General features: G+C 45.1%; 1 protein-coding gene across 1 annotated transcript in view; it reads left to right on the top strand.

Moving 5' to 3' along the window:
• The window catches only part of MED13L (mediator complex subunit 13L), a 226070-nt gene that overhangs the window by 135960 nt on the left and 64263 nt on the right, over positions 1-25847 (top strand). Inside the window, exons 3-9 of the mRNA XM_077296490.1 lie at positions 3903-3987; positions 4129-4212; positions 12450-12595; positions 12765-12959; positions 13525-13713; positions 23523-23688; positions 24962-25060. Of these exons, the coding sequence (XP_077152605.1) occupies positions 3903-3987; positions 4129-4212; positions 12450-12595; positions 12765-12959; positions 13525-13713; positions 23523-23688; positions 24962-25060 (964 nt within the window). The remainder of the gene's footprint in view (positions 1-3902; positions 3988-4128; positions 4213-12449; positions 12596-12764; positions 12960-13524; positions 13714-23522; positions 23689-24961; positions 25061-25847) is intronic.

Below are 25847 nucleotides of genomic sequence, written 5' to 3'. Positions count from 1 at the left end.
TGTGAAAGTAGCCTAAAGGCCCCGTTACACATAGCGATTTACCAACGATCACGACCAGCGATACGACCTGGCCGTGATCGTTGGTAAGTCGCTGTGTGGTCACTGGGGAGCTGTCACACAGACAGCTCTCTCCAGCGACCAACGATCAGGGGAACGACTTCGGCATCGTTGAAACTGTCTTCAACGATGCCGAAGTCCCCCTGCAGCACCCGGGTAACCAAGGTAAACATCGGGTTACTAAGCGCCGGGCCGCGCTTAGTAACCCGATGTTTACCCTGGTTACCAAAAAAAACAAACAGTACATACTCACCATCTGATGTCCGTCAGGTCCCTTGCCGTCTACTTCCTGCTCTGACTGAGTGCCGCCGTACAGTGAGAGCAGAGCGCAGCGGTGACGTCACTGCTGTGCTGTGCTCTCACTTTCCGGCCGGCAGTCAGTCAGAGCAGGAAGCAGACGGCAAGGGACCTGACGGACATCAGATGGTGAGTATGTACTGTTTGTTATTTTTTACATTTACGCTGGTAACCAGGGTAAACATCGGGTTACTAAGCGCGGCCCTGCGCTTAGTAACCCGATGTTTACCCTGGTTACCAGTGAAGACATCGCTGGATCGGTGTCACACACACCGATTCAGCGATGTCAGCGGGACCTCAACGACCAAAAAAAGGTCCAGGCCATTCCGACACGACCAGCGATCTCGCAGCAGGGGCCGGGTCGCTGGTACGTGTCACACATAGCGAGATCGCTACTGAGGTCGCTGTTGCGTCACAAAACTTGTGACTCAGCAGCGATCTCGCTAGCGATCTCGCTATGTGTGACGGGGCCTTAACAGAGAACTTCAAATGGTGATTACAGACGAACAACAAAGCCGATTTCTTCACCAAAGGTATCAATGTAATCAGTGTTACAGCATGTCTTCACTTTACATTACAGAATTGTGCTGACAGGTTCTCTATAACTTGCATTTGTGGAATGCATGGCGAACTGTGCTCAGACAATGACTTCCATGCAGTGATTTGCACGAGTCAATCGTGCTGGTTGTTAATGCAGTGCTGCCTGAGGGACCTGTTGATCACAAGCATCCAATATTGACAGTCAGCCTTGTCCTTTGTGTACATGTATTTTTCCTGAATCTCTGAATCTTTTGATATTATGTAATGTAGATAGGTGGGATATTCAAAGTCTTTGTAATTTTGTGTTGCGTAACATTTATTTAAAATTCTTCCACAATTTTTTGACGCAGTTGTTGAGCTTGCTGAAACTCTGACCATCTTGGGCTTTTGAGAGACCCTGCCTCTCTATAGTTCAAAATGTTTTGCTTCCATCAATTTCTAAATGAGTTAATTTAGACATTTCAAGCAAAATGGAGACATGTCTATCTTACACCTTCTGTTCTGTTGTGAATAACATGGCTAAAGAGATTTCCAGATCGTTGCAGTCTTATATTCTTTACATTTTACATAGCGTCCAAACTTTTTTTTGAAATTGTGGTTGTGTATATGCAATGAAACCTCTTCAGCCTCTCCCCTCTGAGAAATTCATCCTCTTATTAAAGACCGTTCTTTGACATCCCATCAGATATATTATTGCATCTTGACTATTCTCTTTGAACAGATTACCCTCTAGAAGATCACTTTTTTCTGAAGTTCTGTTAACTTCCTTCTGTCCCCTACTTCCTCATGACAAGAAGTGTAGGACAGATGGAAGTAGGATTTATCCTTAAGTGGTCTGAGCACCCTTTAATGGGTGATTAATGGAAAGTGGGAACACATTTATTTGCTTCCATCTTCAGCAAAGTTGTAAGTCTACGTTCACATTAGCGTTCGGCACCGCAGCGTCGCCGCATGCGTCATGTGCCCCTATATTTAACATGGGGGCGCATGGACATGCATTGTGCTGCATTTTGCGACGCATGGCCGCAAGCGTTGGGCGCAGAGAACGCAACAAGTTGCATTTTTTTTTGCGTCCAACTTTTGGCCAAAAAGGACGCATGCGTCGCAAAACGCAGCGTTTTAGCGTGCGTTTTGCTGCGTTTTTGTGTGCGTTGCGTCGCAGACGCTGCGGCGCACAACGCAAATGTGAACGTAGCCTTAGTCCATGAAAGATCTTTCCAGTAAAGAAGGTTCCCAAAAGATTGATCGTGTTTTGGATGAGTCTTGAAGTGTTGTCCTTCAATGTTCTATTTGCGATATTAATATTGACCGATAAGTGGCTGAATGAGTACTTTATAGGAAGTCCTGTTTTTTGGTCTGTTAACATAGGTCAATGATCACAATCAGAACTCTGGTTCCTCAGATGGATTATTTTGTCCTATAAATCAGTAATTTCTGCAGCACATCTCGCAATGTACCTGGGACAGAATATTTGTATTAATGACCCGTGCTGATTGGCTTATTAAATTTTCGATCAGCGGTATTCCCTTTCAGACACTTCATGGGTATGTTTGTTTGGATTTGCTGAAGTTTTGAGAACTTGATATTGTGGAATAACTGGAAATTGGCATGGAAAACTTTAGTAAGTGGTCGTGCACACAAATGTTTCTCAGTTCTCCACTATTTAGGATATTAGTCTGGAATTATCCCCATGCTGTATATTTGCCTGGTATAAACAGACAGGTTTTTAATTACAAGGTTGCCACTATAGACGTGCCTTATTCACTGTGTACATTTTATTTTTCTACTTGGTCAAAATTGCCTTCTAGTTGGAGATTGTGAGCAGGGAGTAAGCAAAGTGTAATATGTAAGAGCCTTATAATGTCTGCTGGCAGAATTTGTCAAGGCTGAATCCAGTCATCTTTCAAAAGTTAGGCTAAATTGTGGCTGAAACTAAATGACCCCTTCACCTCCTGGCAGAAAGCTGCTGCTGACATTGTCCAGACAAAAGATCCCATCTGGAAAATGTAGTGTTACATATAATGCATGGGTGGCTCGAGGGTACCAGAGCTGGAGGGCTCTTCTTTCTGGTGAATAAAGAGGATATATAGTAATCCGAGGGTCCCCAGCAGATATAATGTGTTTTCTAATATAGCAGTATTGGATGAAGGTGCGTCTCCCCCTTGTACAGCTGCTTCTAGAAAAGTGTTTGCAATAGGGGATATTTTTTGTTCAGATGTAGATTGATCCGGCCCTTTAGGATAGGTTCACTTTATGTAAATCTCACCTAGTCATTGCATAATAAGTTATGTAACTCTGGAACGTACAACTTTCAGTAAATGGAAACACTGTGTAGAACTGTGTATTACTAATACCTGTGCCTGCGGACATGAAAATAAGCATTCACCTAAATTCACATTTTTTATTAGCGAACCTGGAATTTCCTCATCCCCCAACTTTTAGTGCGGACTAATCGCTACTTGTCTTTCGAATAAAAAATAAATATAAAAATTACCAATTGACTATAGCACCCTCTCCCATAATGCATGTATCCTGCCACATTCCCATTCTATTTGTAAATATGACCCAACCTGGACGCCATGTCTCTGCTCACATCTGCGCAATGCAGTTCTGTAGTACTCCTCTGTCATAGGAGCAGAACACAGAATAAGGAGGGCTGCATCCCTCACAGGTTTGACCCCACCTACAGATCTCACCACAGTCCTCTATAAAACAGTATCTCACTTCCGAACAATTGAGGGGGATAGGAGTCAGTATGACTTGTGCCCAAGGATTTCTAAAGCAAAAACCGCTGTATTTCATTATGGCATGCAGTATGGCACATAGATTTCTGTATTTGATAACCTTTGTGGATCTAAGCTTGCAATTTTTATAGATTTTATAGATTTTCACCCATCACAGCAAAGTCAAAAAGAGTTGTTTGCTTCCAAAAAATTTCATGTATGATATATTAAATATCAAACTTTTTTACACCGCTCTAAATGCAAAACTTTGCCTTTCTTTTGCAGTGCAAGAAGAGGGGCTGTGGGACAACGGTCTGTCCTATGAGTGTCGGACACTACTTTTTAAGGCCATTCACAACCTACTAGAGAGGTAATCAGATATTACATTATGGTGTATATATATAATTTTTTTTTAAATGTCATAAATTACCTTATAGAGATGAGTTTTGACTGTTAGCTATATGGAACATAATCCATTGAATCAACTTTTCTTTTTCCTCCTTTTCTCTAGGTGTTTGCTCGATAAAAGTTTTGTGCGCATTGGAAAATGGTTTGTGAAGCCCAGCGAAAGAGAGGAAAAATCTGTCTCAAAGAGGTAACTGTTCTCCTGAGATTGTATAACTTGTTCATTGGATATAAAAGGGATCTGTAGAGGAAACCTCAGCAGAAATTCAAAGCTTATCCACAGATTTCTCTGGTGGATTTGGATTTTCAATGCCGACCTACTGATTGTTGATGCCACAATCTTTCTGAGTGTACTTGAGGGGCCTCATATTCAGTGAGAAGACTGGCAAGTCAGTGACTTTTGTCCAGGTGGTGTTGCCGTGGACTCATAATATATCGCTTGTCTATTGAAAACAAAAAATACGGATCACTGTTAAGGCCATGTTACCTAGTAAAATATCAATAGGAGAGAAAGCGCCAATCCGGTTTGCTTACCCTCATAGGTGCCATGATCAGTAATGAATATGTCACATATATGTGAAAATAATGGAGGCCGCTTCCTTTTAAGGGAATTTGTCAGTAGGGACAACCCTCCTAAGTAGTCTAAATGGGCATGTAGGTCATAGGAAGCTGAATAAAATTATACCGTGATATTTGCGACCCTATGTCTTATTCTAGAGAAATCTGCATTTAGAACTTGTCATCAGGGTTACGCATATTTACCTAAGGGGGCAGCCATAATGGCGCTGTTATACTGATTTAATCCATACATTCAATGAAGAAATAAGCGGCCTGGTTGTTTTAAAATAATCATTAGGAGTTTTGGTTTCTGTGGATAGAGGTCTTCTCTCTACCACGGCCCCTCTGGTGTCTATATCCTCTTACTTAAGTTTTGCGCCTGCACTGTCCTTGGCGTGGGTGGTGTTTTTGCAGATTGATCTCACGGTGGGCTTCAGCATGTGCAGATTGAGGTCTCAGCTCAGCATGGAGTCGGGATCTTAATCTGCGCATGCATCGGTGCTATTTCACTGAAGACTGCCAGGAGGGTCAATCTGCGCAAGCGCTGCCTGCGGCTGGGATGGCACAGGCGCAAAATCTATCCAATGTTTACCTTTCCGCACATCACTAATGTAATTAAACTGTACTAATCCTGACAGCCATTCTCAGGTGAGGACACCAAGACATGCTGGTTTAAACTTCAGACAATTACAAAAATAAATGGGTTTCACAACCTGTTGCACCTGCTTTATTTTTTATTTTTTTACTCTCAAAACACCAGAAATTTTTTTGTTGTTGCACATACTCATTGCTTTCTACGGATGAAAAGACGCTGCAAAACAATGTGTCATACTGCAGTTTAAAAAAAGCCACACTTTTCAATTCATTCAGGAACAGAAAAGGTGTGTGCGTGAGACTTCTCAAATCCCATAACTTTTGCTGGTACTGTAAAAAGCCACTTTTAATTGGCATAAAAAAATGCAGTAAAAATGCAAAGTGTGAACATAGCCTTAACCTCTCCCTCACAGCCCGGTTTATTTTTTATAAACAGGTAATAAGGGCAAAGATCTCATTGAGGGGGGGGGGGGGGGGGGGGGGAGGAAAGTTTGCCATCAGCATATTTCTAGGTGATACGCCATAGCCCTCCAATAATAATAATAATTTTATTTCTATAGCGCCAACATATTCCGCAGCGCTTTACATTTTCGAGGCGACTTGTACAGACTATGAAAGACATTATAGAATATCAATAATGGCATAAATCATCAGACACAGGAGGAGTGAGGGCCCTGTGAATGAGCTAATGTGGGGGCCTCCTGCTGTGTCTATAGGTGTGAGACTGTGCCGTGACCGGGTGTGTATAGAATCACACATACGGCATGTAGTCAGCGTTGTCTTTGAGGCATCTCGGTTTGATTTCTGCTGCGCTTTTCCACATGAGTTGGATCTTTTTGTTTGCATGGTTTCTGTCAACTCTTCCATATCCCATACAGGAGATGTGTTCCCACAATGTTCCTTCTAGGGTGATTGTGCACAGCACCACGAACCCATGGGATAAGACATCCCTAATATTCCCCCATGTGTGTCCTGCGGTACATAATGTGACTGATGCTGCTGGTCACAGCCTGTGGGTAGCTGTCCCATGTAGTACGCCTAATAATAGGCCTATAAATGGCACATTTCCTGGTCACAATGCATCTCCCCCAGTATAGCTTTCCAGAGGTGTCTATTGACTGTGTGAAGCATGGTAGCTGCAGTGTAAGGTGGCAGGCTGCGCATCGGTATGTCTTCCTCCCGGTGTCATGTGATTAGTCTAGAAATAGAAATCTGTTCTCATTCCATAGTCTGCTCCTGTGTGCGTCTGTTTGGCTGTGCGCGAGCGCGTGTGTGTTTTCTTCCTCTGTTGTAATTATGCACAGGCTGACATGGAGACATTAGCTGTTGCTATGGCAACCCGGTTTAAGTCGACAAGTTCCTGGCATGATGTCATTAGGACAGCTTCCCCCTCCCATCTATCTCCCTGCATGCAGAGAGCGACTCTGATTATTCCAGCCCATCTAACCCCCACAAGAGAGTGTCTTCTCGCATGCCCTTGCTGGAATAGCACAATCCCCCGGGGCTACAGAAAGCACCTTTTCAGGACATGAAATCAGACAGCCTCGTTTTTATCATTAGGTAGCTGAACCTGCAAATAATATCCGATTTCACTGCATTAGAATGGAGTGTATCCAGTGCACAAATAAGAAAAAAAAAATGTCCGGTGACAATGAATAATGCCCAGGTATCGCAATATTCTGGCATAGCAAGCTTCTTTTTCTATGCCGGTGTCATGACGGAGCATCACGATAGTCACCTTTCATTTATCATTGCTGTTCTGTATGTTAGTATAACCCCTTCATGTCTGTCACGACACCATTTAATGACAATCATTACAACAGATCTGTCACCAGATGTCTGAATAGAAATTGTGTATACATTATTAGATATCTCTAGAGCAGTGATGGCGAACCTATGACACGCGTGTCAGTGCTGACACGCGTAGTCATTTTCAGTGACACGCCGGCCGCGGCCCCATAGAAATTGCTTCTTTCCCAGGGTCTGAAGGAGAGGAAACTCTCCTTCAGGCCCTGGGAACCATATTAATATGTAAAATAAAGAATTAAAATAAAAAATATTGCTATACTCACCTGTCCGACGCAGCCTGGACGTCCGCGAGGGAACCGGCAGCGTTGTTTGCTTAAAAATCGCGGTTTTCCTGCCTTCCTTGAAGTCCCGGCTTGTGATTGGTTGCGTGCCGCCCATGTGACCGAGACGCGACCAATCACAGCAAGCCGTGACGTAATTTTAGGTCCTTCAGGATTTTAAAATTGCGTTCCGGCGTTGTGATTGGTTGCGTCGCCCATGTGACCGCACGCAACCAATCACAACGCCGGAACGTAATTTTAAAATCCTGAAGGACCTAAAATTACGTCACGGCTTGCTGTGATTGGTCGCGTCTCGGTCACATGGGCGGCACGCAACCAATCACAAGCCGGGACTTCAAGTAAGGAAGGAAAACCGCGATTTTTAAGCAAACAACGCTGCCGGTTCCCTCGCGGACGTCCAGGCTGCGTCGGACAGGTGAGTATAGCAATATTTTTTATTTTAATTCTTTATTTTACACACATTAATGTTGTTTCGATACCGATACCACAAAAGTATCGGATCTCGGTATCGGAATTCCGATACAGCAAATATCGGCCGATACCCGATACTTGCGGTATCGGAATACTAAACAATGGCATCCGATCCGATTTTTTATCGGATCGGATGCCATGCAGGAGGTCTGTGGGTCCAAACAACAGAGCTCCGGTGCAGAGCGTCTAGGCCTGGGACTTCCGGTAGGCTAGGCGCAGCTCCCGGAAGTCCCAGGCCTCTGCGTCGGATCTGTGTTGTTTGGGCGACATTGCGCTGCTCCCTGCTGCGCCGACCAGAAGTCCCAGGCTGCACTTCTGAGGCCTGAGGAGATTGCTGTCTGGACTCAGGCCCTGTGATTGCTGTCTGGACTCAGGCCCTGTGATAGCTGTCTGGACTCAGGCCCTGTGATAGCTGTCTGGACTCAGGCCCTGTGATAGCTGTCTGGACTCAGGCCCTGTGATAGCTGTCTGGACTCAGGCCCTGTGATAGCTGTCTGGACTCAGGCCCTGTGATTGCTGTCTGGACTCAGGCCCTGTGATAGCTGTCTGGACTCAGGCCCTGTGATAGCTGTCTGGACTCAGGCCCTGTGATTGCTGTCTGGACTCAGGCCCTGTGATAGCTGTCTGGACTCAGGCCCTGTGATTGCTGTCTGGACTCAGGCCCTGTGATAGCTGTCTGGACTCAGGCCCTGTGATAGCTGTCTGGACTCAGGCCCTGTGATAGCTGTCTGGACTCAGGCCCTGTGATAGCTGTCTGGACTCAGGCCCTGTGATAGCTGTCTGGACTCAGGCCCTGTGATAGCTGTCTGGACTCAGGCCCTGTGATAGCTGTCTGGACTCAGGCCCTGTGATAGCTGTCTGGACTCAGGCCCTGTGATAGCTGTCTGGACTCAGGCCCTGTGATAGCTGTCTGGACTCAGGCCCTGTGATAGCTGTCTGGACTCAGGCCCTGTGATAGCTGTCTGGACTCAGGCCCTGTGATAGCTGTCTGGACTCAGGCCCTGTGATAGCTGTCTGGACTCAGGCCCTGTGATAGCTGTCTGGACTCAGGCCCTGTGATAGCTGTCTGGACTCAGGCCCTGTGATAGCTGTCTGGACTCAGGCCCTGTGATAGCTGTCTGGACTCAGGCCCTGTGATAGCTGTCTGGACTCAGGCCCTGTGATTGCTGTCTGGACTCAGGCCCTGTGATTGCTGTCTGGACTCAGGCCCTGTGATTGCTGTCTGGACTCAGGCCCTGTGATTGCTGTCTGGACTCAGGCCCTGTGATAGCTGTCTGGACTCAGGCCCTGTGATTGCTGTCTGGACTCAGGCCCTGTGATTGCTGTCTGGACTCAGGCCCTGTGATTGCTGTCTGGACTCAGGCCCTGTGATAGCTGTCTGGACTCAGGCCCTGTGATTGCTGTCTGGACTCAGGCCCTGTGATTGCTGTCTGGACTCAGGCCCTGTGATTGCTGTCTGGACTCAGGCCCTGTGATTGCTGTCTGGACTCAGGCCCTGTGATTGCTGTCTGGACTCAGGCCCTGTGATTGCTGTCTGGACTCAGGCCCTGTGATTGCTGTCTGGACTCAGGCCCTGTGATTGCTGTCTGGACTCAGGCCCTGTGATAGCTGTCTGGACTCAGGCCCTGTGATTGCTGTCTGGACTCAGGCCCTGTGATTGCTGTCTGGACTCAGGCCCTGTGATTGCTGTCTGGACTCAGGCCCTGTGATAGCTGTCTGGACTCAGGCCCTGTGATTGCTGTCTGGACTCAGGCCCTGTGATTGCTGTCTGGACTCAGGCCCTGTGATTGCTGTCTGGACTCAGGCCCTGTGATAGCTGTCTGGACTCAGGCCCTGTGATTGCTGTCTGGACTCAGGCCCTGTGATTGCTGTCTGGACTCAGGCCCTGTGATTGCTGTCTGGACTCAGGCCCTGTGATAGCTGTCTGGACTCAGGCCCTGTGATTGCTGTCTGGACTCAGGCCCTGTGATTGCTGTCTGGACTCAGGCCTTGTGATTGCTGTCTGGACTCAGGCCCTGTGATTGCTGTCTGGACTCAGGCCCTGTGATTGCTGTCTGGACTCAGGCCCTGTGATTGCTGTCTGGACTCAGGCCCTGTGATTGCTGTCTGGACTCAGGCCCTGTGATTGCTGTCTGGACTCAGGCCCTGTGATTGCTGTCTGGACTCAGGCCCTGTGATTGCTGTCTGGACTCAGGCCCTGTGATAGCTGTCTGGACTCAGGCCCTGTGATTGCTGTCTGGACTCAGGCCCTGTGATTGCTGTCTGGACTCAGGCCCTGTGACTGCTGTCTGGACTCAGGCCCTGTGACTACTACAGCAACCATCATCCAGTGAACTGTGGGGTGTCATTTGCCATTACTGAGATAAGTGAGAGGGAGGCATCAGTGATGGCGAACCTGTGGCAGTCCAGCTGTTGCAAAACTACAATTCCCATCATGGCTGGCCATTCAAAGCAAAGGCTTTGGCTGTAAAGACATGATGGGAATTGTAGTTTTGCAACAGCTGGAGTGCCACAGGTTCGCCATCACTGGAAGAATTCCCCCTCCCCCTCACTTATCTTAGTTCACGGCACCCCACACAAGTTAAATAATAGCAAGACCAACAAAAGAAACCAACTGACAGATGAACAAAGAAGTCACTAAGCAGGTAAGTTAATTCTAATTATACATATTTGTTATTTAAACTATACATGTCGCAAAATTGTTTTTTTATCAAGGTGACACACCACCCAAGTTATGCTCGGTTTTTTGGCGAATTTTGACACACCGAGCTCAAAAGGTTGCCCATCACTGCACTAGAGGCTGGTGTACTTGCTTTAAGTATCTGTTTAATGGCTGTGTAACCTGTAAATTAAAAGAAGTATTTTATTATTTAGATCTAATCTAGATCTATCTCCTGTTAATATAAGGCAGGAATACTTTCATAAAGGTTTGGACACCTATGGATTTCCAAAGCACACCAGCCTCATCAGGTCTAAGAACTATTTAATATTGTATGCAGTTTGTACTACGAAATCTAAAGAAAAATATAGCTGCACTCTGAAATACTAATAATAATAAATTTAGAGAATTGGAATTGCATTACTGCCATAGAAAATGGGTAAAATCTACATTATGTACCAATGGAATATTGGAAAAATGGAACTGCAAAATTGCTATATAAAGATTACGGTAATAAGGTACTTGGCACACAGATTGGTCAATATATGTGAGCCCAACAGCTATCTGCTAATTGTGGTGTCTCTAACCTGAAGTCTCCTCTTCGGGGCTGAAAAGCTGCAGGAAGGAACCAGCTAATATAAAATCACCTTGGGTTGATGGGAGTAGGAGTGCACATGTCGTAGGAGTCTGCTACACACAGAAAAACAGACCAGGACATCCAAGCTAGTGTGTACAGGGGGCCAACTAAGACAATTCTAGGGGAAAGTATAGCTGCACTCTGAAATCCGAAGATAGAATGGTCCTAGCTGGCACCTGCACACACTAGTTTGGATATCCTGGTCAGGATGCCTATAACATGTGCACTCCTACTCCATCAGCCTAAGGTGGTTTTATATTGGGGGCTTTCTTCCTGCCCTATAAATTGTAGTCTTTTCAGCCAGGTTAGGGACCCAACAGTTAGGTATGCCTTGACGATAGCTGTCGGGCTTGGGCTCGTACATTGGCCAATCTATGTGCTAAGTACCTTATTTTTACCATACTCTTTCTATAGCAATTTGTTAAATAAAATATATATTGTGTATTTGTTTTTTGACCTCCACCACAAGTGAGCTATTTCTCCGAACAATATCGAAGCATCTTACAAACCTGAAAAGGAAGTAGAAAAAGAAGTTATAACTGCTATGATGTGGAAAAATAAAAGAATTTAGCTAGTCAGATTTCACTGCTTCATCTAAGGGCAGACACACTGATTCCATCAGTGTCATTTACTGGGCTTTCTGCTTTAATTTTGATGTCATCCGTTTTGATGTAAATCGGTTCCCTTAATACTGATCTCTGTACCACTGATTGTCTGCTTTCTCCCTTTCTCTGTTCAGTGGCCAGTGTGAACCTGTGCATGCACACCAGTCTATATCACCGTTTTCAGTCTGTTTGCATCATGCCCCTATAATGGTGTGGCCTGCCTTTCCTTGAGCATGTATGTCACTTTACAAACTGTTATGTTTTTAATATTAGTCGGTCCCAATTACGGTCACCGTGAAGTGGTGGGACGGCTTTTGCATTTTCTTTTATCAAAAAACATGTTAACTAAGTACCGTATATTATTTTCAAGCACTATGCTATTTATTTACTGCAGGGTATTTAATCATCATTAAGTTTTTGTCTTTAGCTTTCTGCCTATACACAGTGTACACAGAAATCTGCCAACTAGTGATGGGGCGGGTTATACAGAGCTCATGAATATGGATGACAGCAGGTTTACTAGCCCTCTAGTGATCTGCTGACAAGTCATTTTCTCAATATTTTTTATCAAAACTACAGCAAGCAGCCCAGTGCAGTCATAAGACTGCTGGAATCAGGGTTTCTGTACATTAGCTCTGAGATTAGGTGGCAAAAGCCTGGTGACAGTAAGGGTTTTCTCAACGTTCAGTCTTTATTTCTGTCAGCGTCTCTCTAGGGTGTTGGGTGTGAGTACGGCCATGGGGACCATGTATCTAGCCTGAGGTCACCGCTTACACTTTATTAATGTCCGTGTTTGTTTTTCTCCGTTTCTAGCGAGAACCTTTCCTGCTCCTTCACCTTTTTCCTTCATGGGGAAAGCAGTGTTTGCACAAGTGTAGAGATTGCTCAGCACCAGCCCGTGTATCTCATCAGCCAGCAACATCTCCAGCTGGCGCAGTCATCCCACACGCCATGCCACGGTGAGCTCCTTTGTGGTGTGTTCACATGTAGCTTTGTTGGTGCATTATTTTCCTGTTCTAGAATAGCGTAACCAGTAACTGTATGCGCTGTAGAACTGTCACTACTTGACTGCACACGAAATAGTCTTTTTTAAGCTTGAACGTAATTGTGTTTTGCTTCCCTTAATAGTTATTCTGAGCCCTTATGGGTTGAGTGGAACACTTACTGGTCATGCCTACAAGACATCAGATCCCACAACCCGCAGGCTGCTGGAGGAATGGCGTCCCTTCTACCCTACTGTGCTCTCTGCAAGGAAGGATCAACGGGAAGATCAGGAAATGCTTTATGATGATGACTTTCCGGCCGCAGTGGAAGTTATTGTGGGTAAGGAACTTTGGTTGAGGTCAAGAACATATTGAAGCTTCATAGGAGGCAGCCTTGGAGAAAGAAATGCAAGTTTCCTGAATGATGTCACTCTGGGGATATGTAGAAAAAGTAGTGGCAGTGTATACCCGGCCGTCTCGGCTTTCTTCTTCTGTAGTGTTCCTGGGAGCTACCCCATCACAATGTCATTGAACGATTTACTGTCCACATGACACGTACTGAATTACTTTGTATTAATAGCCGAGACTTATCACATAGTGTCTCACATGAATGTGTGCAGTTGTATATGTCTCCGGGAACCCCTCTATATAATGTTTACTGGTCTGCCAATCTTTACAAAGAACGGATGTGAAGTAAAGATATTAAGGCCACTGTCAAGCTAGAAGCTAAAATGTAAATGTGGCCCTTTCAATATTTGCTCAGATGCCTAGTACCAGTTAACACCCTTTAGCGGATGTATTTCTACCCACAGCTATTCATGTCCAGTGTTTTTCAGCGTCTAGTAGCCCTAAAGCTTGATAAACCATCAGCCGCACAGTTTAGTCTTGCTCCATCTCTTCCTTAGGTGGTGTTCGGATGGTTTACCCCTCAGCCTTTGTGCTCATAGCTCACAGTGACCTACCTATTCCACCCAGCACTGTGAATACTGGGCATAGTGGCACAAGTACACAGCAAAACGCGGTTTTCACTAAAGATCCCAGCCCATGCAGGATGCCCTTGACGCCACCCACGTCACCAGATCAAGCTGCTCCCGGTAAGTGTTCAGATAACCATACTATATATTGGGGTTTCTTTTATCCTGCAATGAAGTGATCTGTCGGCTTGTCATTTTCTGGATTTGTGAAGAATGTGTATTTCCAGGGCTGTGAGATTCCCATTTTTATGGTTTTTGTTTCTCTGTCGTTTCATTTGGGGGACACAGGAAACCATGTGCTGTGTCCACCAAAGAGGGCTCAGGGAAAAAGATTTTACAGCAAGTTCCCAAAATCGTCTTTTTGTGCAGACCTTCAGTTTTGAAATCCACTTCTGTTTCCTTGTGGGAAAATAGAACCTGAACTGATGGTCAAAACAGCTCTGTAACCGAATGGACCCCATGGACTATAATGTCGTCTGTCTGGCTCCCACTAGCTATGGTTCTTGTTACAGTAAAGTACCATTCACAGTAGCTGCAACCAAACACAAGCCATTCTAGTCTTTGGAGTCTGCATTTGCATCTGTTATGCATGGAATCTGTCCTCCGCATGATTGGAACAGAGGGATGGCATGTAAGCGGCAGCTGTGCACAGAGCCAGCATTTCTGACTATTCTCATGTTCATGCGGCATTGTTACATTGTACGTGTTCATCTCTCGGGGCAGGCTTCTATATTGCAGCCATGCTTTACAGTCCCTATACAGACTGTGAAATACACTTGTGTGAACCCTGCCTTAGGTGGTTGTTTTTGTTTTTTCCCTTGGTGGGATGCCATTAATCTAGAATGTTGGCTCTAACAAGTTAATGTCATACAATATCTACCCATGAAAATGTAATTTTCACTTAGGGTTGATTTTTTTTCTTGTTACATGAAGCACAAAACTACATAACAAAGATGACTAGGAGAGGAGGTTGTCCTAACATTTGTGTAGTACATTTTGTTCTGGAGTGAGGAGTTCAAGGCTGTAGCAATTTGTACAGTGTTTGGGTGCCCTCTTGTGGCCTCTTCCGGGAACTGCAGGTGTTTTCAATCTAAAGAGGGACTGTCCCAGCTACATTCCAACAGTGGACTGAACACACTGATGTTGATGTCTGGTTATTCTTAATAAATATCAATATAAGAAGTAATATTAACAGTTTAGTGGGAATTGGTCATCAGAAAATGACAATGTTTGAATCAGGATTTTATGTTGGTTGTGTTTTTTTTATTTTCTTTATTTTCTTTTCTGATTTTTCATATCGTTATCCTATACTTAAATCAGAAATCTTGCAAATTTATTCACAAAGACCTTTACTCTGATTAAAGCATGCTTAGAAAAGCTCTCCTGTAAATGTCCATGAGTCAGTCGGTCTACTAGAGTACTGCAGACTATGTGCATGGGACTGCCGTACAGAACAGGAAGTGAGTATTGGTCTTAATGGCAAGTATAAAACTATGAAGATCTGACTTTTACCATAAAACACGGATTTAAACAGGTCATTTTCTGATAACACATTTGCTTTGATTTTATAGAAATATTAAACTGTTATTTAACCCTTGGCAAAAATTATGGAATCACCGTCCTTGGAGGATATTCATTCAATTTTGTAGAAAAAAAGCAGACCATAGACATGGCACAAAACTAAAGTCCTTTCAAATGACAACTTTCTGGCTTTAACCCCTTCATGACCCATCCTATTTTGACCTTAATCATAAGGATGAATGACCTCTGGGAGATCAAAACATCCAACAACGCGGAGACACCATCACGTGTTTCTAAACGCAGTGATCCAGAACACTGCCCCCATCCCTTATGGGAAATATGCAAATGCATGTAAAAAAGCCACGGAGACACCATCACGTGTTTCTCAACGCAAGCAATGTATAGCCAGGTCTTTCACCGGGAAGGAACCCGGAACCCTAGTGTTCTGGATCACTGCGTTGAGAAACATGTGATGGTGTCTCCACAGTGTTGGATGTTTTGATCTCCCTGAGGTCATTCATCCTTATGTTTATAGCCTTTTCACTAGGCACTGCTCCTAATAGCCGGTTTCCTACTCCACACTGATGAGGGGCAAATACCCCGAAACAGCTGTCTGGATGGATACCATGTTTTGGCATAGGTGGTTTTCCTTTATTGGATGCTGCCCTTCCCGTGGGTTGTTCCTTCCCGGTGAAAGACCTGGCTATTCATTGCTTGCGTTGAGAAACACGTGATGGTGTCTCCGCGGCTTTTTTACATGTATTTTGACCTTAATGACTTGGCCGTTTTTTGCAATTCTGACCAGTGTCCCTTTATGAGGTAATAACTCAGGAACACGTCAACGGATCCTTGCGGTTCTGAGACTGTTTTTTCGTGACACATTGGGCTTCATGTTAGTGGTAAATTTAGGTCGATACTTTTTGCGTTTATTTGTGAAAAAAATGGAAATTTGGCTAAAATTTTGAAAATGTCGCAATTTTCAAATTTTTATTCTGGTAAACGAGAGAGTTATGTGACACAAAATAGTTAATAAATAACATTACCCACATGTCTACTTTACATCAGCACAATTTTGGAAACCACATTTTTTTTTGCTAGGAAGTTATAAGGGTTAAAATTTGACCAGCGATTTCTCATTTTTACAACGAAATTTACAAAACTATTTTTTTTTAGGGACCACCTCACATTTGAAGCCAGTTTTGAGGGGTCTATTTGGCTGAAAATACCCAAAAGTGACACCATTCTAAAAACTGCACCCCTCAAGGTACTCAAAAAACCTCATTCAAGAAGTTTATTAACCCTTCAGGTGTTTCACAGCAGCAGAAGCAACATGGAAGGAAAAAATTAACATTTAACTTTTTAGTCACAAAAATGATCTTTTAGCAACAATTTTTTTTATTTTTCCAAGGATAAAAAGAGAAACTGGACCCCAAAAGTTATTGTACAATTTGTCCTGAGTACGCCGATACCCCATATGTGGGGGGGAACCACTGTTTGGGCGCACAACAGGGCTCGGAAGGGAAGGAGCGCCATTTGACTATTTCAATGAAAAATTGGCTCCAATCTTTAGCGGACACCATGTTGCGTTTGGAGAGCCCCTGTGTGCCTAAGCATTGGAGCTCCCCCACAAGTGACCCCATTTTGGAAACTAGACCCCCCAAGGAACTTATCTAGATGCATAGTGAGCACTTTGAACCCCGAGGTGCTTCACAAATTGATCTGTAAAAATCAAAAAGTACTTTTTTTCACAAAAAAATTCTTTCAGCCTCAATTTTTTCATTTTTACATGAGCAACAGGATAAAATGGATCCTAAAATGTGTTGGGCAATTTCTCCTGAGTACATCGATACCTCATATGTGGTCACAAACCACTGTTTGTGCACACGGCAAGGCTCAGAAGGGAAAGAGCGCCATTTGACTTTTTGAATGAAAAATTAGCTTCAATCGTTAGCCGACACCATGTCGCGTTTGGAGAGCCCCTGTGTGCCTAAACATTGGAGCTCCTCCACATGCGACCCCATTTTCGAAACTAGACCGCTCATGGAACTAATCTAGATGTGCGGTGACCACTTTGAACCCCCAAGTGCTTCACAGAAAATTACAACGCAGAGCTATGAAAATAAAAAATCATTTTTCTTTCCTCAAAAATGATGTTTTAGCAAGCAATTTTCTATTTTCACAAGAGTAACAGGAGAAATTGGACCTGAAAAGTTGTTGTCCAGTTTGTCCTGAATACGCTGATACCCCATATGTGGGGGTAAACCACTGTTTGGGCACATGTCGGGGCTCGGAAGGGAAGTAGTGACTTTTGAAATGCAGACTTTGATGGAATGGTCTGCGGGCGTCACGTTGCGTTTGTAGAGCCCCTGATGTGCCTCAACAGTAGAAACCCCCCACAAGTGACCCCATTTTGGAAACTAGACCCCCTAAGGAACTTATCTAGATGTGTGGTGAGCACTTTGAACCCCCCAAGTGCTTCACAGAAGTTTATAACGCAGAGCCGTGAAAATAAAACAAATTTTTTCTTTCCTCAAAAATGACTTTTTAGCCCGGAATTTTTTTATTTTCCCAAGGGTAACAGGAGAAATTGGACCACAAATGTTGTTGTCCGGTTTGTCCTGAGTACGCGGATACCCCATATGTTTTAGCAAGCAATTTTTTTCTTTTTTCGCAAGGGTAACATGAGAAATAATTGTTGCCCAGTTTGTCCTGAGTATGTTGGTACCCGATATGTGGGGGTAAACCATTGTTTGGGCACACATCGGGGCTCGGAAGGGAGGGAGCACCATTTGACTTTTTGAACGCAAGATTGGCTGGAATCAATGGTGGCGCCATGTTGCGTTTGGAGGCCCCTGATGTGCCTAAACAGTGGAAACCCCTCAATTCTAACTCCAACCCTAACCCCAACACACCCCTAACCACAACCCTAACCCCAACACACCCCTAACCCTAATCCCAACCCTAATCCTAACCCTAATCCCAACCCTAACCACAACCGTAACCCCAACACACCCGTAACCCTAACCACAAGCCTAATCTTAACCCTATTTCTAACCCTAGCCCTAATTGTAACTAATTCCAACTCTAACCCTAAGGCTATGTGCCCACATTGCGGATTTGTGTGAGATTTTTCCGCACCATCTTTGGAAAATCCGCAGGTAAAAGGCACTGCGTTTTACCTGCGGATTTACCGTGGATTTCCAGTGTTTTTGTGCGGATTTCACCTGCGGATTCCTATTCAGGAACACGTGTAAAACGGAATCCGCACAAAGAATTGACGTGCTGCGGAAAATACAACACAGCGTTTCCGCGTGGTATTTTCCGCACCATGGGCACAGCGGATTTGGTTTTCCATAGGTTTACATGGTACTGTAAACCTGATGGAAAACTGCTACGAATCCGCAGCGGCCAATCCGCTGCGGATCCGCAGTCAAATCCTCACCGTGTGCACATAGCCTAATTCTAACCCTAACCCTAGTGGGGGAAGAAAAAAAATATATATTTTCTTTATTTTATTATTGTCCTTACCTATGGGGGTGATAAAGGGGGCGTTCATTTACTATTTTTTTATTTTGATCACTGTGATAGGTTTTCTCACAGTGATCAAAATGTACCTGGAACGAATCTGCCGGGTACAGGACAGCGGACAGGAGGACGGAGGGGAGCGGACCACAGTACGGGGCAGAAAGGAGGACTGGGGAGGAGATCGGTGGCGGGGGGCAGATCAGGGTTTCCAGCCATGGCCGATGATATTGCAGCATCGGCCATGGCTGGATTGTAATACTTCACCACTTTTTATAGGTGAAATATTACAAATTGCTCTGATTAGCTGTTTCACTTTCAACAGCCAATCAGAGCGATCGTAGCCACGGCGCGAAGCGACCCCCCCTTTGGCTGAAGTACCACTCCCCCTGTCCCTGCAGATCGGGTGAAATTAGAGTTAACCCTTTCACCCGATCTGCAGGGATGCGATCCCTCCATGACGCCACATAGGCGTCACAGGTCGGATTGGCACCGACTTTCATGACGCCTACGTGGCGTCACAGGTCGGGAAGGGGTTAAGAAACACTAAAAGAAATCAATAACACAAAATGTGGTAGTCAGTAATGGTTACTTTTTTTTAACCAAGCATAGGGGAAAAATTATGGAATCAATCAATTCTGAGGAAAAAATTATGGAATCACCCTGTAAATTTTCATACCCAAAACTAACACCTGCATCAAATTAGATCTGCTCGTTAGTCTGCATCTAAAAAGGAGTGATCACACCTTGGAGAGCTGTTGCACCAAGTGGACTGACATGAATCATGGCTCCAACATGAGAGATGTCAATTGAACCAAAGGAGAGGATTATCAAACTCTGAAAAGAGGGTAAATCATCACGCAATGTTGCAAATTATGTTGGTTGTTCACAGTCCGCTGTGTCTAAAATCTGGAACAAATACAAACAACATGGGAAGGTTGTTAAAGGCAAACATACTGGTAGACCAAGGAAGACATCAAAGCGTCAAGACCGAAAACTTAAAGCAATAGGTCTCCAAAACAGGAAATGCACAACAAAACAAATAAGGAACGAATGGGTGGAAACTGGAGTCAAAGTCTGTGACCGATCTGTAAGAAACCGCCTAAAGGAAATGGGATTTACATCCAGAAAAGCTAAACAGAAGCCATCATTAACACCTAAAAAGAAAAAAAACAATGTTACAATGGGCTAAGAAAAAGCAATCGTGGACTGTGGATGACTGGATGAAAGTCATATTCAGTGATGAATCATGAATCTGCATTGGGCAAGGTGATGATGCTGGAACTTTTGTCTGGTGCCGTTCCAATGAGATTTATAAAGATGACTGCCTGAAGAGAACATGCAAATTTCCACAGTCATTGATATGGGGCAGCATGTCAGGTAAAGGCACTGGGGAGATGGCTGTCATTACATCTTCAATAAATGCACAAGTTTATGTTGATATTTTGGACACTTTTCTTATCCCATCAATTGAAAGGATGTTTGGGGATAATGAAATCATTTTTCATGATAATGCATCCTGCCATAGAGCAAAAACTGTGAACATTCCATGAAAAAAAGACACATAATGTCAATGTCATGGCCTGCAAATAGTCCGGATCTCAGTTGAATTGAAAATATTTGGAGGAAGTTGAAGAAAATGGTCCATGACAAGGCTCCAACCTGCAAAGCTGATCTGGCAACAGCAATCAGAGAAAGTTGGAGCCAGATTGATGAAGAGTGCTGTCTGACACTCATTAAGTCCATGCCTCAGAGACTGCAAGCTGTAACAAAAGCCAGAGGTGGTGCAACAAAATACTAGTGATGTTTTGGAGTGTTTGTTTGTTTTTCATGATTTCATAATTTTTTCCCTCATAATTAACCCCTTCCCGACATGTGACGGTATAGTACGTCACATGTCGGGACCCCCGCTTTGATGTGCGCTCCGGCGGTGAGCGCACATCGAAGCCGGGACATGTCAGCTGTTTTGAACAGCTGACATGTGCCCGCAATAGGCGCGAGCAGAATCGCGATCTGCGCGCGCCTATTAACTAGTTAAATGCCGCTGTCAAACGCAGACAGCGGCATTTAACTACCGCATCCGGCCGTGCGGCCGGATATGAGCGCATCGCCGACCCCCGTCACATGATCGGGGGTCGGCGATGCTCCTCCATTGTAACCATAGAGGTCCTTGAGACCTCTATGGTTACTGATTGCCGGTGGCTGTGAGCGCCCCCCTGTGGTCGGCGCTCATAGCACACCTGCAAATCTGCTGTGTAGCAGCGATCTTATGATCACTGCTGCATAGCAGAGCCGATCGGGCTGTGCCTGCTTCTAGCCTCCCATGGAGGCTATAGAAGCATGGCAAAAGTAAAAAAAAAAAAGTTTTTAAAAATGTGAAAAAAATAAAAAAAATATAAAAGTTTAAATCACCCCCCTTTCGCCCCAATCAAAATAAATCAATAAAAAAAAACCCCAACCTACTCATATTTGGTATCGCCGCGTTCAGAATCGCCCGATCTATCAATAAAAAAAAAAGCATTAACCAGATCGCTAAATGGCGTAATGAGAAAAAAATTCGAAACGCCAGATTTTTGGTCGCCACGACATTGCATTAAAATGCAATAACGGGCGATCAAAAGAATGTATCTGCACCAAAATGCTATCATTAAAAACGCCAGCTCGGCACGCAAAAAATAAGCCCTCACCTGACCCCAGATCACGAAAATGGAGACGCTACGAGTATCGGAAAATGGCGCAATTTTGTTTTGTTTTGTTTTTTGCAAAGTTTGGAATTTTTTTTCACCACTTAGGTGAAATATAACCTAGTCATGTTAGGTGTCTATGAACTCGTAGTGACCTGGAGAATCATAATGGCAGGTCAGTTTTAGCATTTAGTGAACCTAGCAAAATAGGCAAGCAAAAAACAAGTGTGGGATTGCACTTTTTTTGCAATTTCACTGCACTTGGAATTTTTTTCCCGTTTTCTAGTATACGACATGGTAAAACCAATGATGTCGTTCAAAAGTACAACTCGTCCCGCAAAAAATAAGCCCTCACATGGCCAAATTGACGGAAAAATAAAAAAGTTATGGCTCTGGGAAGGAGGGGAGCGAAAAACGAAAACGGAAAAACGGAAAAAGCTCCGGGGGTGAAGGGGTTAAGTGACTCCATAATTTTTCCCCTATGCTTGGTTAAAAAAAGTAACCATTACTGACTTCCACATTTTTTGTTTTTGATTTCTTTTAGTGTTTCTTAAAGGGAATCTGTCACCCCAAAAATGGCCTATAAACTAAGGCCACCGGCATCAGGGGCTTAATTCTGTAATGCTGTAGATAAGTCCCCGATGTATCCTGAAAGATTAAAAAAAACAGGTTATATTATACTCACCCAGGGGCGGTCCCCGCTGCGGTCCGGGGCCTCCCATCTTCATACGATGACGTCCTCTTTGCTTCCTTTCGCGGCTCCTGCGCAGGCATACTTTGTCTGCCCTGTTGAGGGCAGAGAAAAGTACTGCAGTGCGCAGGCGCCGTGAAAGGTCAGAGAGGACCAGCGCTTGCGCACTGCAGTATATTGCTCTGCCCTCAACAGGACAGACAAAGTACGCCTGCGCCGGAGCCGCGGCATGAAGACAAGAAGAGGACGTGATCGTATGAAGATGGGAGGCCCCGGACCGCGACGCCCATCGGACCGGACCGGCAGCGGGACCGCCCTGGGTGAGTACAATATAACCTGTTTTTCTTATCTTTCAGGATATGTGGGGGGGGGGGGGGGGGGGGCGCTTATCTACAGCATTACAGAATGCTGTAGATAAGCCCCTGATGCCGGTGGCCTTAGTTTATAGGCCATTTTTGGGGTTACAGAAAGTTGCCATTTGAAATGACTTTAGTTTTGTGCCATGTCTGTGATCTGCTTTTTATCTACAAAATTAAACAACTGAATGAACATCCTCCAAGGCTGGTGATTACATAATTTTTGCCAGGAGTTGTAATACACACTCACACACATTACATATACAGAAACTTACCGTATTTTACGCTTTGTAAGACGCACTTTATTTCCCCCAAATTTGGGGGGGGAAATGTGGGTGCGTCTAACAAAGCGGATATACCGCTTACCATTACAGGCTGGGATGAGGGGGTGTCCGCAGCCGCTACCGCCCGCCGCCGCTGTCGTCCGCCGCCGCTGCCAGGGTTGTCCGCTGCTGCCCCGGGTGATGCTGGAGGCTCCGGTGCTGCGGGGGGCTCTGGCGACATTTTTTGAAAGACCAGAGCCCCCCGGCAGTTCGTCCATGCGTTCCAGTATGACTAATTCCGGCAAAAAAAGGCCGCCGGAATCTCGGGAGATGAGATTTCAGCGCTGAGATCTCATCTCTCGAGATTCCGGCGGCCATTTTCCCGGAGTCAGTCATACAGGAACGCATGGACGAACTGCCGGGGGCTCTGGCATTTCACAAAATGTCGCCAGAGCCCCCCGCAGCACCGGAGACAGCCCTGCAGCATCGGAGACAGCCCTGCAGCACAGGAGCCCCCTGCAGACCCCTCATCCCAGCTTGCAGCACAGGAGCCCCTCTGCAGACCCCTCATCCCAGCCTGCAGCACAGGAGCCCTCCTGCAGCACAGGAGCCCCCTGCAGACCCCCTCATCCCAGCCTGCAGCAATGCTCCACTCCTGCCTCCAGCAACGACCCTGGGACCCTGATCCACCACAGCCACAACCCCTGGTAAGTAATAAGACGCATGGATTATAAGACGCCCCACCAATTTATTAAAAAGAGTTTTTTCCTATTTTTCTCCTCAAAATTTGGGGTGTGTCTTATAATACGGAGCGTCTTACAAAGCGAAAAATACGGTAAATATCACTGCAGTTATGTTAATTTAATTGAAACATTTCTTTTCAACCTTCCAGGAGACATTAGATCTGTATCGGCAAGTAGCAATGGCCAGTCAACAGGAGATTGTGTCAGCCATTCAAGGCACAGTCCAAAACGTGGAGGGAGAAGTTATTTGAAGTTGCGGAGTCACATGGCTCAGAGAGCTTGGAGGGAATGCATCCTGAACAGAAGTCCATCAATGTAAGGCTAGTCATGAAAGTTGAGATCAGTTATATTAACCCCTTTCCGATATCGGGCGTACATTTACGCCAATATCGGACTCCCTCCTTTTGATGTGGGCTTCGGCGCTGAGCCCACATCTTTACAGGGACATATCAGCTGTTTTGAACAGCTGACATGAGCCCACAATAGCCACGGGTGGAATCGCGATCCACCCGCGGCTATTAACTAGTTAAATGTCGCTGTCAAACTCCGACAGCAGCATTAAAATCATGCTTCTGGCATTCACGCCGGAATTACGCAAACCAGTGACCCCCCCCGTCATGTGATTTCAGGACACCGATGTGCTGGCATGACAACCTGGTTGTCAGTGCCTGCTTGCTGTGAGCGCCACCCAGTGGTTGGCACTCATAGCAAGTGAGCAATTCTACTACATACAGGTGATCTGAACATCACCTCTATGTAGCAGAGTCGATCGGGTTGTGGCAGCATCTAGTCTCCTATGTAGACTATTGAAGCATGCCAAAAATAAAAAAAGGTTTTAAAAATATATAAAAGTTCAACTCACCCCCCTTTCGCCCCATTCAAAATAAAACCATACAAATAAAATCAAACCTACACATATTTGGTATCGCCGGTTCAGAATCGCCCGATCTATCAATAAAAAAAGATTAACCTGATCGCTAAACGGCGTAGCGAGAATTAAAAGTCAAAAATGCCAAAATTACATTTTAAAATGCAATAACGGGCGATCAAAAGATCGTATCTGTCCCAAAATGGTATCATTAAAAACGACAGCTAGGCACGCAAAAAATAAGCCCTCACCCAACCGCAGATCACGAAAAATGGGGTATGGCTACGGGTATCAGAAAATGGCGCAATTTTTTCTTTTTTTTTAAACAAAGTTTAGATGTTTTTTTCACCACTTGGATAAAAAAGAACCTAGACATGTTTGGTGTCTATGATCTCGTAAAGACCTGGAGAATCATAATCGCAGTTTTAGCATTTAGTGAACCTAGTAAAAAAGCCAAACAAAAAGCAATTTCACCACACTTGGAATTTTTTCCCCGTTTTCTAGTACACATCATGGTAAAACCAGTGGTGGTGTTCAAAAGTACTACTCGTCCCGCAAAAAACAAGCCCTCACATGGCCATATTGACGGAAAAATAAAAAAGTTAAAGCTCTGGGAAGAAGGGGAGCAGAAAACACAAAAACGAAAATACCCCTGGGGATTAAGGGGTTAAATTTGATCAGAAACCTTTCAGAAACTGACTTGATAGTTTTCTCCTGTAGATCAAATGTTCCCAACCAGCAAGAGGAGGAAGTGACAGTTAGCAGAACGCCTTGGGACTTTGTGGATCCTACCCAGAGAGTCAGCTGTTTATGCTCCAGGTGAGCTCAAGGCCAGAGAAATATATCTGAGAGATTTAAGGGATTTTCCATTGCATTAAAGGGAACCTATCACCCCGTTTTTTAAAAATTAGATAAAAATAGTGTGAAATAGGGGCAGAGCTGGGCTTTACATTAGTGCCTTTTTGGTGCCTTTACACCCCCGTTAGGCTGCCGAAATACCTTTGTGAAGTGGCCGTTTTGTCCTGTCACTCAAGTTGGTCAGGTTGGATGGGCGTGGTCACAGCGCTGTTTCTCCCCCAGAATCCTGCTCATCATTACGTTGGTGGCGTAGTGGTGTGCGCATGTCCAAAGAGAAGATCCACTGCCCAGGAGATTCAAAACAGCGCGGTCTTCGCTATTCGCCGTTTACCGGTGGGCGCGGCCATCTTTCCTGTGGCTGCGCGTTCGCAGATGGAGCGCTCTGCTGCCCGGGGCTTCAGGAAAATGGCCGCCGCGATCTCCATCTGCGCACGCGCGGAATCCCGCGGCCATTTTCCTGAAGCCCCGGGCAGCAGAGCGCTCCATCTGCGCACGCGCGGCCACAGGAAAGATGGCCGCGCCCACCGGTAAACGGCGAATGGCGTAGACCGCGCTGTTTTGAATCTCCTGGGCAGTGGATCTTCTCTTTGGACATGCGCACACCACTACGCCACCAACGTAATGATGAGCCTGATCTGGGGGAGAAACAGCGCTGTGACCACGCCCATCCGACCTGACCAACTTGAGTGACAGGACAAAACGGCCACTTCACAAAGGTATTTCGGCAGCCTAACGGGGGTGTAAAGGC

The sequence above is a fragment of the Ranitomeya variabilis genome, chromosome 1 (genome assembly GCF_051348905.1).
Source record: "Ranitomeya variabilis isolate aRanVar5 chromosome 1, aRanVar5.hap1, whole genome shotgun sequence".
Taxonomy (NCBI): domain Eukaryota; kingdom Metazoa; phylum Chordata; class Amphibia; order Anura; family Dendrobatidae; genus Ranitomeya; species Ranitomeya variabilis.
This window is presented reverse-complemented; position numbering and strand designations above follow the sequence as displayed.